Source organism: Oxyura jamaicensis, chromosome 3, assembly GCF_011077185.1.
Source record: "Oxyura jamaicensis isolate SHBP4307 breed ruddy duck chromosome 3, BPBGC_Ojam_1.0, whole genome shotgun sequence".
NCBI lineage: Eukaryota > Metazoa > Chordata > Aves > Anseriformes > Anatidae > Oxyura > Oxyura jamaicensis.
Window position 1 is genome coordinate 60,683,724 of NC_048895.1, and position 12,396 is coordinate 60,696,119.

At 36.1% G+C, this 12,396-nt stretch overlaps 1 protein-coding gene across 1 annotated transcript in view; it reads right to left on the bottom strand.

Annotated features, from left to right (window-relative positions):
- The window catches only part of ENPP1 (ectonucleotide pyrophosphatase/phosphodiesterase 1), a 53,780-nt gene that overhangs the window by 15,746 nt on the left and 25,638 nt on the right, over window positions 1-12,396 (bottom strand). The window contains exons 7-16 of the mRNA XM_035321884.1: window positions 11,130-11,209; window positions 9,712-9,831; window positions 8,544-8,653; window positions 7,265-7,330; window positions 6,874-6,946; window positions 5,224-5,332; window positions 4,393-4,524; window positions 2,860-2,891; window positions 1,799-1,926; window positions 658-727 (exon numbers count right to left, since the gene is read on the bottom strand). Of these exons, the coding sequence (XP_035177775.1) occupies window positions 658-727; window positions 1,799-1,926; window positions 2,860-2,891; window positions 4,393-4,524; window positions 5,224-5,332; window positions 6,874-6,946; window positions 7,265-7,330; window positions 8,544-8,653; window positions 9,712-9,831; window positions 11,130-11,209 (920 nt within the window). The remainder of the gene's footprint in view (window positions 1-657; window positions 728-1,798; window positions 1,927-2,859; window positions 2,892-4,392; window positions 4,525-5,223; window positions 5,333-6,873; window positions 6,947-7,264; window positions 7,331-8,543; window positions 8,654-9,711; window positions 9,832-11,129; window positions 11,210-12,396) is intronic.

Below are 12,396 nucleotides of genomic sequence, written 5' to 3' on the forward strand. Positions count from 1 at the left end.
CCAGAGGAACTGAGTGGCTAAGGGATGCTGGCAGCACCATGCTCTCCAGTGGTATGTGGTAGGAGGCAGGGAGACAGTGACCCCCCCCCCCCCACCCTCTTCCTTTTATTTATTTTTTTAAACCATGAGGCCAATGAGGCAATGCAAGGAGCTGCCCAGAGAGGTTGTGCATTCTCTGTCCTTGGCAGTTTTCAAGATGCAATTGCATAAAGACCTGAGTGATCTGGTCTTATCTCACAGCTGACTCTGCTTTGAGTTGGAGATACGACTAGAGACCTCCTGAGGTCCCATCCAATCTGAAATCTCATGCTCTATGATTCCTATATTTGAGGAGTTGGAAAGACAAGTTTTCTCTTTTCCTGCATCTAATGTTAAAAGAATAAAACTTGGAACATCTTTATATTTTCACCAGCACAGTCAAATCTCTGGGGCAAGTCCTGTTGCATTTTTGCCTGATGTTTACAGCAATAGAATCCCACTTTGTGTGGGTTACCCAGCACATCACAATAGTAATCAATTAAATGTTTTATTTCTTTAATTGCAGATGGAACAGCACCATAGATCATAAAATAATAATAATCCCAACATCTAGCAGCCACAACATTCATAAACTGAAGGTGCTAAAATTAAGAGCTAACGTAAGTTTTCAAGTCTCACCTGCATACTGGGGAAGCGATTATCAGAACCATGGAATCCACCTGTGCAACTTTTAATTTCAAACGGTTTCCTATTAATAAAAAACACAAGTTATATAACTAACACTTTATAAACCATATCAGCTTAGAATGCATTCCATGGTGTGTTGTTTACTTGTCTATTTAAAGATTTCAGAGGCTTATCCATAGGGAATTGAAAGTCTTCAAGCTCTGGAGAAGAATGCCTTTAAAATTAGAATGATAGTTTTCTCCATAAATCTTATTCCTCTGGAATTCTCAAGTGTCTATTTAAAGTCAAGTATCAGAAGACACATGAACAAAATATTTGCTCTCAGGGTAACGTCACTTCACTGACATTTAAGAAACAGAACTTTACAGTATACTATATAAGTATTTTCATATTTATTTTTTTAATAAACATTGTAATGTAATTCAGAGCATTCATCTGGGCATCTTATAGTCTAGTGAAAACAAATGTCCAAAATATGTCAGGTCCACATACATCATTTAAATGTGTTATTTTTTAGTAACCCAAATCTGATTTGCAAAACTTGCACATTTTCAGTTTTACAGAACAGAACTTACTGAATACATGAGCTGAAAAACTCTGGTGATGAAAGCCCTGAAGTATCACAGAAGTGTTCAAAATTACATTATTACAGCAGGTGCCCTTATTCTGGGGGCTGTAATTTCATTGGTCAGAACATGTAAGCTAATTACTAACAACAGCATGTTCTGTAAATTCAATGTGGATCACTCACAAGGCTGATTCAACAACAGTTATACACATGCTTACCATTCATGACTCACTTCAGAAATTCCTAAAATATGGCAAGATGTGCTTGAGGAAAAGGAAACCTTGGTTTCTAACATTTGTCACAAAGCCTGGCACTACCTGCATATTCAACAGGGGAGTATCCATAGCTGTGAGTTTAGAATTGAGCCTTCTCAGGTCTGCACAAACTGCAGAAATTAGCATTGTTTCTGTTTGCAACATCCCTTGCAACAAGAAATTCAAGAACAAGAACAAAAATTCCAGGCTCCAAGAGCTATCATTGGAATCTAAGCATCTGGAAGAAAAAGGCTATGAGAAAACAATGAATTCTTTGCTCTATAACCAAGTACTGAAAACTGCAACTTACCTAGCAAGCTGCCACTGGGAGTTTAAGTAAAAGTGCAATGGTTCAATCCGGTCATTGTTGGCGTAATGGAAACGCTTGGGTAGAAGCTGTTTCATATAAGCTTTGAAAGGTTGATTTGGTTCTCTGCACTGAAATATTTCAAATTAAAATATAAATTATAAATTTCATCACAATTTTATTTATTTCATGCACAGTTCTTACAAAGCACTTCACTTACAAAGTAACTGCAACAGCTTCTATTAAGGACAATGGGACTCCATCAAGTTTGGAGTCATATGGTCTGGCACATTAAGTATTAATACTTAAAGAGCAAAAACTAACTGGTTTTGCATTCAATAATTATTAAAATAATATTTATATGAGATTATAGAAACCATTTACTCTTCTTATTTTTTTCTTACAGACTACAGTTGTACAGAACCATACTGTATTGCCTATAATTCATAAAAATTACAGAGACATGAACATTATGATGTTTTCAAGTGGTAGGAGACTATCCAGTGCAATAATTGTACAATTCTGTAATAGGGTTTTTTAGACTTGTCACACAGGGACAAACAGATTTTTCAGTGGTGCAGGGACGTGAACAGAAGTCTAGAAGTACAGAGCAGAAAAGCAAATTGCTTAAGTTGGAATTGACAAAAACGTATCACTATAAACAGCTCAAAGCTGTTTATCGAAAGGGTGTGAGCAAGCTAATTTTATGCTTGTCCAGGAAATGGAGCTAAGCTTTACATTGATTTGGCCCTCAGTCAACATGGTCCAGATACACAAGTTCTCCAGTTTGAAGAGCAACATGATACTGCATTACGTAAGAAGTAGTGAAAAGAAATGAAAACAAAACCTTGGTTAATGCACAACCAGAGACTGTCACCTACACCTTAGTGAACTTTGACCTTCCCTTCCCTTTCCCTACAAGGAACTACTTTTTTTTGTTAACTTTACAGCATATGGAAGGTCACTGATTCAAAGTCTAGATGCTATTTCAGTAGCTTAGAAAATAGCTGATGCTATAAAATACCAAGTAGAAGTTAAGTTATAACAGGTAAGATGACACTTACTGTGAGGTTTCTGACAATGCCTTCATAGTTAACTGGAAGAATCATATGTAAGAATTAGTCACCTAAGTCAAAAAAGATCAGATATAAAATGAAAGCATTCCCATTACGTAATTTAAGTTCAAAAAATTTCTGACAGAAATAGTTTTTCCAGAATGAAAGCTCTGCAGAGCAAAATATTCACTAAGCTGTCAAGTTTCTATAAACTTTTAGTTCAGAGACACTCCTTCCTTGCTTAATTACAGCTTTAAATTTTTCAAGTACTTTAGCTAGTTAGAAAAATAGTCTGAGAAGTACGCTTTCACAAAAGGGGCAGCTAAATGCTGTGCTAATGAAGCTGGATTTTTCCTGCTTACTAATAAAACTCTTAAGAAAAAAAGAAACAAATAGAACAATCAGGACAGCAGCTTTAACTGGCAAGCATCCTTAGAAAAAAAAGCCAAGAGCAACCAAGCCAAGATTCAGATTCTTAGACTCAAGCCAAAAGGGGACATCACATCATTTAACTTGACGTTTTGTATAACACAGGCCCATTACATTTCACACAGTTACTCTGCCCTGAGTCTGATATTCAGTGCCTGACTGTACATAAAGGATTACACTTGCAAGGGAACCATTAATAACTCCTGCACAGATATACTCAGTGCTACAAAGACAGATACAATATTTCATGAAAATAGTGCATGTGTCAGAAACAGGAGATACTCTGCTTTTCTTCTCCCTGAACTTGTTTGTCCAAAGAGAACCTGGAACCCACACTTTCCAAAGGAAACATTAAAATTGTTTAGAATAGCACCAAGTAAACAGGACTTAAAGTCATTGGGGTTGAGGTATACAAGTTTTAATGGGCTTGGAAAACAATTATCTAGACAGAAAAAGCAATGAAGAGTGAAGGAAGCACTTGTATTGAACATTAACATGAACTAAAACCTGCCAGCATTAAGTGTTCTGCTGCAATGAGACTGCTTAATGAATTGAAATTTAAGATCTGTAAACATTCGTTCATCTTTACCCAGGTTGATAAACTTCTTTTATGATTATTTGCAGTTTACTTAACTGGTTTGTTGTCAGACCATTAGGAGAAAAACCTTTTTTTTTTTTTTTAAATAACAACAAAATATAATACTCATAATGATATGTAAAAGAGGGTAAATTTTTTACATTTCTTTAAGTCTGAAATACAGCAGCTCTCTACATAAGCTGGTAAATCAGGAAATAACATGAGACATGAGGGGAGATTTTGGGGTCTACCTTGAGTACTGAAGATACATTCAAAGGAATGCCCTTCACAAAGCAAAGCATTTGTGTATTGTCACTCTGAGGCATCCCACATAAGCAGTTTGTAGGATTTATGTACACTTTCAGACCTGCAAAGTCAAATGGTCTTTAAAAGCATGGGTGTACCACTCAGTATTTCCCCTTAATTATTGCCCAGCTTGTCCCTAGCTGACCCAGAATATGCATATCCTAAGTTTATACTCAGAAAGCACAAAATGGTACAACAAAGTAACAGAAATTAGTTTAGCAACTACATACAAGAGAAATACTCATCTGGAACATTATTAGGTCGAAGGCGAGCTGCAGGACCAGGTACTAATATGAAATCTTGAACATTATCCAGGTAGGTGCTCAGATATGCTGTTTTCCTGCAGCTCCCTGCTTCCATTCCTGCACAAGAAAATAAATTTTATTTAAATATGTGAGTATCAGCATGGAGTGATGAGACACATAAGTTAATTGTAAAAATCAGAAATGCAGTTTCTCAGGTGTTTTTATCAGCAACAGCAAGACATGGTCAGACCAAAGATTCACCTAGCCCAATATCTTCCAAAAGCAGGAAAAAAAAAAAAAAAAAAAAAAAAAGATTGGTAATACGACTTTTCACTTATTACAGAAATAATTATAAAAGTATAGAAAACCTATTAGAGAAATAAACCAAAGTTTCATATTCACAGCCTTTTAGTAATGGATAAGAGAATTAATAACTGAAAGGAAGATGTGGCTTTGATTTTCACTTCAGCAATTCATAGACTTGTTGTGTAGTGTAGTTAAAAGAATAAAATGAAATATATTTTTTCAATTCTCATTTTGATTTCTTTTATCAATTGGTGATAATTACAGGAGAAATTTGGAATAAAATATTAAAACGATTTAATCCCTCTCAATGTTCTCCACTTCTTTTCCCCACACTCATAGTCTAATTCTCACCCACACTGATTATCTCTTATGCCATGCCCATAATACAGAAGTTTATATATATTAGCAGGTTGCTTAACATTGCCATAAACATGCAAGTATAAACTCAGAATATTACTTTATAAAAACAGCCCTTCAGAATTTTGATACATTTTACAAAATCAAATTTACCATGATCTGATATAAAAATAATGTTCAGGCACTTATGCAAGTTCATCTGTTTGAGACCATCCATCAGCATTCCAACTATGTTGTCCACCCTCTGTAATGCCAAAATGACCTGCAAGGACAAAAGCAGGCATGTAAAGTGCCTACTAATCACTTAAATTAAAAATAAATTTAAAAATACTGCTAGAGAGAGTGAATAAGTTTAAACTGCAACAGTACATGCTAATAACAAATAAGGATTTTTCTTATGGACCATTCAAGGTTAGATGCAGCCCAGACATAGGTGAAGGACACAGGGGAACTAACCAGCTGTGCAGCAACCCCCAAACGCACAACACAGAGCACATAGAGTTCACATGAGAGGAGAAACTGTGAGGATAGGAGAATACAACATTCTCAATACCACACTAAACCTGCTTTTTCTCTATTTCCACTTCTCTCTGTTCAGCACCCTTTAGATACATATTTTTTGCATCTGCTGAGACTCAATAGGCGCATCTGTAATGCTAAATGAGAAGAGCCTGAAGGCTGGCTAGCACCTGCACCGCTCAGAGCTACCTCCATCTACAGAAGACTGGATGTACCTACACTCCTACTTTTTTCTGTGCCCCAACCCATACTAAGACACAGCTACACATTTGTATGTGTTTCCTCAGTTTAAAGCAATTAAACAAATCACATTACAGACAGTAAGACTGGTTTTAAAGTATGATATTGAGGATGTTTTTCACTCTACCAGGGGCATAACCGAGGACGATACAGAATGCTTTAGGGCACGAGCACTGGTGGCTGAACACCAGAGGACTGAAGAGAACAAAGCAAGTCAAGCCTGCAGCAATCTTCCTCCAAATTACCATTGTGACCCTGGAGCAAACCACCCTTGAAACCTCCCTTGTAAAAGCAAGAGCTTTTTGTTCTTGTCACCACTGCAGTTAGATACCCAGCTGATGCTCAAACTTCCTGACCAGTCAAGACAGGAGGATTTTTAAAAGTTCTTGAATTTCTGAGAGCTTTTTCCTATGCATGTTTCAATTCCGTTTGTAAAAATGTAACACTATTTAGTACTCTTGCAAACAACACTGACCAGTCCCAAAGACTTCTATATACAACAGCTTATACAACAGTATGTCAAGGGTGAGCTTCCCTTTTATCACTCTCTTTCCAAGAAGACATAAAATCTAACTGCAGGGAGATAAGATCAATATTAATCTGAACTTTACACAGACACTGGGGAAAATGAATGAAAATCATAGCATGAATGCTTATCCACCAAAATTTGGACTATCACAGATAAAATCTCTGTTCTTTACCAGGTGAAACTACAAACTTTTGGTGGTGTGTTTTTGTTGTTGTTGTTTTGTTCTAAAATCAGCATAAAGAGTTTGTATGGGTCAGATAAAACTACATACAAGAGATGACGGTTTTAATGTTGTTAAAGCAAAATAAAAATTAGACTTACTGAATAGGCTGTTTATTGCATGCTTTGTATTGATGTTAATTATGGACAGGCTGTCTATTCAAAAAATCTTTTTCTAATAAGTATACTGAACATGGTCTTGGTTCATCTAATGTGATTTATAGAAGTTTTATTATAGAATCAGAGCAAGAGTTCAAATTAAAAGAAGAAAAAAAAAAAACTGAAAAATTACTTACTCCGCTGCTTACTGGTCCAAACTTATGGCCTGAGGAATCTGGTTCTTCTAAATACAGAGTGTAAAAGTGTGGTCTATATCAAACAGTACCAAAAATGTAATATTTTACATACACGTTGAGACAGTTTGAAGAGATTATATTTCAACAATGGGCATGGAATATTGGAAACAAACTCTATCATTCAGAAGCAGGACACATGAGAGTGAAATAGAGCAACATAACAGTAAAAATAGGTTTTGATCATAAAAACAAGCTTGTATTAAATAATGTTTTAACATTTCTAAAGTAATGTACAATATTGTTTAAAATAGAAATAATATTTACAAATCATTTCATTGCAATACCACAATACCACTGGAACAAGAACTCATGCTTACAATTGTATACCTACCTTTCATCTTCAGGTAACTGCAGCCAGCGAAGAACAGTTACCACTCTTTCTTCAAAAGGGATTGAGCTGTATCAAAACCATACAAGATCAACTAAATCTTTCCAAGAGCTACAGAACTTCAGTCACACATATTACAAAATCAGTGTTTATCAGCAGAGAAATGTGAATTCAACTGGGTGCTATTAATGCACATTTAACAGAATACAAGGTTATCTGTGCTAATTTTCTGTGATTCTTGAAGAGTTGATGTCCTGTTCTAAAGCTTACTTACATCAATATTCTCCTCACTGACTGCAATATTAGAATATAGCTCTCGGTATTTCTTGTGTTTATTTTACAAACGGAATATTTGATTTTAATGTACAAAACAATGTGTAGGTTTTCATTCCTGTATTAAGTTTTGAAAAAGTCTTGGTTAGGGGGTTTATGTTTATACAGTTTGAGTACAAGTTCTCATACTATGTCACAAAGTAGATCCTCATCAATTTCTGAAGCAGACCAACGATAAGCACGTTGACCTGTAACATTATGAGGCATCCACAAGGTTAGTAATTCAGCTGCCTATCACAGGTTTAACTGAACATGTACAAACTGCTAAAGACAAGTATAGATAGTCAATCTAGAATCAGGATTTCCATGCTATATTAAGGTGTAGGAAGACAGACTGATTCAAGGAAGATAGAAATGAAAAGCTTTGTTTCTTGGAAGAGATGTGAGAATATTAAATAAATGGTGATAAATACATTTATGTAGCAGTTTCATTTGATAGAAAATGCTTAATTGCAATGAAGACCAATCACTGACCAAAATATCACCGCCTTAATGTGAAATATTTTGAGAATTTGCAATGAAAATAATTTCATTATTTTCTGGAACAATTTACAAGTAACAATTTAACAGTAAGATGTTAGCTTTCAGGGATAATGCTCCGTCAAGACCTGATACATTCACTTTATGAGGGATTTGGATTGAATGACTCTAAACACACCCATAGATGACTTGTATAAAAATAAATGGAAAAGCACTAAAGCTTCAAGGTTGGCTGCTCTTAAAGGTGTTTTTTTCCACATCTTTCCTGTAAATTGCTTGCTGAGAAATGGCAAAACAATTAGACAAAGAATCTACACTGCAGTGAAAGGAAGTTAATTTGATCCTACTTTTCTTTCATATGGTGTACAACTATTTAGAAACACATAAAAGGTTTTATACTTTCTCTGGGATCTGTCCCATCACAATAGTTAATGTAAAATACTCATCCAAGACACAAGCTTTCACATACCTATTGTACTTTTCATACAGATTTGGAAAGGTCCCATCAATTGCTACATCTGATCCAGGCCAGAAGAACGTACCAGCTTTCAGACCTTGGTACATAGCTGTTAGCCAAATCTGCAGGACAAGAATAATCACTGTCATTAGTGGAGTTCACTCAGTTGTGAACCACTCCCACCATCTCTGCACCTTTCAGAAAGATCAAACACTAAAAAAATTAAGCAGAGCACTCAGGACAGTCAATTTTGCATCTCTCTGCCATCCGCAGTCCCGATATACCATCCAGCCTGATTCCTTATTGCAAACACCCATACCCCTTCCGCTGCTACACTGCGGGGAGCCAGGACAGAAGCAGGAGCTACCAGCTTCTGCAGCTAGGAGCAATAATGCAATAGCAGTACCACAGCTGAGTACTGTGAAGCAGAAATTTCTCAAGAACAATGGAGTAAGCAAGAAAGAGCAGGAATGTTCCAAGGAGCAATGTACACTCTGAAACAGAGGAGCAACAATTAAGTCAATGTTTCTGATTTTACGGCAGATTCAATGATTTACAGATTTTTCTGTTTTCAGCATGGTTTCCCACCAGACTCCTGCACCACTTTCTTCTCTGTGGCCTGCAAAGTCTTCATTTGTGTTCTTTCCTCCTCAAATATCAGGCCTCCACGCATTACTAAAAGGTTGCATCTGCTCCTCCAGCGTTCTTCATGTCAGCTCTCACCCAAACTTTCCCATGCCAGTTCATTTTGATGGCAGTCTCAGCACATTTGCCATAGCAGCATGATTAAACTAAGAGCTTTTCTTTTAAAACTGCATCTTTAGACTCAGTAGTAGTTTGGGCAGAATGCAAACCTTTTCTACTGCTTATTACTATAATTGGTCTGAAAATTTCCTTAGAGAACTTAACTGCAAGCTCACATGATATTAAGAATAGAAGAAAATCTGCTATCTTCACTAGTTATTTTGAGCTAGTTTTTTCTTTAGGGAAAATTTCATTTAAGTTCAACAAAATATATTACACTGCTTTGTTCCTAATTCAGCAGCTCTAGTAGGCAACGCTTCTTGGCTGACTTAGAAGTACCCTCTGTAACTTTTTTAACATCACTATGCAGTCAAGTGATGTTAAATAATATGACAAAATACTGCTGTAATGCTCTCAGCTGTGCAATAATACTTACAGGCTGTCCTTGGTACCACTGTGGATTAAACTTCTCTTCACTTCTAAGGGTGAAGGATGCATTTCTTTTGAGGTCATACATCTTGTTATCAATTATACCATGAGATTCAGGATACAGTCCCTGTAATTGAGAGGACACCTTGTTGCAATGTTACGAACCTTCTAGCTTCACAAACATATGTTTGTTAGAAAAACATGTTCAGTGAATAATCTGTATGTGACCCTACTCCAAGCTCAAGACTACACTAGTACCTCAAATCACAAACGTAACAGCATCACCTCTTATTGCTACCAAAACCTACCTTACAATTTTTAAATGCTTTGCAGTGAGATTAAAATTAATAATTAAAAGCATTTCAAAGGAGAATTGTATATCAATGGATGAAAGCTCCAGCTGGGGAAAACCATTCTCTAAACAGTTAAAGAAGTTCTGAGTCACCAGCTGCTGGGTAGCTTTAACAGACAGTGCTCTTCTTTCACACAGACTGACTTCTTTTTAAATTAAAGGCGATAATAACACCGTTGGGGCTTTCATAAACACAACTGCCTGCTAATTTTCACAAGAATGGGGAGCTGAGACAAAGCTCTACATGGTGTTTAGGGATACTCTAAAGTGGCCATAGAGCACCGTTAACACCTCCAGCTGCATATTGAAACATGGATACTTGGCAGGATTACACAATTAAAAATCTCATTCCTGCACTCCTGCTCATTTACCAAAAGCCAGTCCTGAAAAACTGGGAAGATAAGAAAGAAGATGTAGGTCATCAAGTATTGAATTCAATTTTACTTCTCACATCATGAAACTAAGAAGGCTCTGTGGGATTCTAGCCCTGCATTCAGTGCTGGCAACCACCTTTTTTCTTTTTCCTATATACACAGGAGGTGAAGATATTCACAAGGTCAGGTTTGGGATAATTCTATCCAGGTTTGGGTACAGTCAATCATGGACACAACACTAATATGATACTCAGATCTTCCCTTTCATTTCATGCATGTCTTTGGGCTATGACAAGATGCCTTGAAGAAGCAGAGCAAGGCTGACAATTTAAAGTCAGGCTGCCCTCACTCCTGACTTTAAGAAGATCTGCAATTTATTGGAAATATTAATACAAATGGGTTTTGTAAAGTGGCATGATTTACATTTCTGTGGGAATTCCTGCAACTGGTCTCAGAAGAACTGGATTACTTAAAGAGATCAGATCTGAGCAGTTAACCATGGTGTTATACGATGACAATCTAAATTATGCAACGAGTATAATAAATACATTTCCATATTCTGGAGGGAAAATCCTATAGTTTTAATAATCCACACAGGAAGAAAAAAAAAAAAATGGAAAAAAACATTGTTGCCTTGGAGACAACTTGATAATGAACAGTCTCTTCAGTAGTGAAAACATAATATACAGGAATTCTTACTGTGACGACGGAGTAATGATTGGGAAAGGTTTTTGAAGGATACACTGGTCTCATACTGGAAGTATATGTTCCACATTTCTCTAGAAGGAAAAACAGCAAATTTACAGACAAAATTTCTACAAGTTTCTATTATGCAGACATACTTTTTAATATTTTTTTCTAAATTGTGCTTCTAAAAAGTTTTCACTTCTCATACTTCTGGTGTTAGTACCTCATATTTCTTCCCACATTCATTTACAAGCTGACTGAATGTTAGGAATACAACATTTTGATATTCATAATGACAGACTCCAATGGTCATATGAGCAAGACCTACAGTCCATCGGCACATGTATAGGTAAAAATGGGTAATAAAAGAAATCACACCCTCCAAAGTTGCCCTGGTGAGCGGTATGTGAAATGAGCAGCTTGAGACCAACTAGCTACTTCACCATGGGAGCTCTCAGAGGTGAGGCAGCACAGCTGCCACCACAGTAGTGCCCTGGCTTTCTCAATCACCCATCAAATCACTTTTTTTGGCACTCGCTCTTCTTTATATATATACACACACATATATATATAAAGTATATTAATAAAAATAAGCTCTTATTATAGAATGAATCTCAAAGTTTTCTTTATCTTGACGAAAAAAGTAGGTTCTTCAGGAGAAAATTTGTGCACAGTAGTATTTGTTAGTATGAAGTCATTAGCCAGGCCAAAACACGTAAGCAAAGTTTACTCAAGTTAGATTTCCAAAGGCAAATGTGCAGGACCTGATTTTCAGAAAAAAAAAAAATAGCCTTCATTAACAGCATTAAAAATACAATGTGATAACCAAAAACTTTTCAGCAGATCCTAAAGATCCCTGTAGAAAGAAAACCAAACTTCACTGGCTTTCTGGGTTACCTATATACATATATAAATATAATAGAATTAAAGGTTTAACAACAGAAGAAGTGTCATGCCAAGGCACTTAGACTTCATTGGCTGGAGCTTTGGGTAAGGTCTCAGTTGAAATAACCCATTTCAGCTAATAATGAAAAAAGAAGCCAAGCCAGCCAAAAATTACATGGGCGTTCTCTCCAGCGTTGTATTCTTAAGTAACAAATCATCAGTTTTACCCTTTTTGGTATGGCAACACACTTGATGCATTTCAACCATTTCCAAATCTGTTGTTGAGGCTATTTTCCTAAATAGTAGGGTTTTTTGTTTTGTTTTGTTTTGTTTCATTTTATTTTTTTTCCCTTTTTTTTTTTTTTTTTCTGTTGTGTGGGTTGGGTTTTGTTTG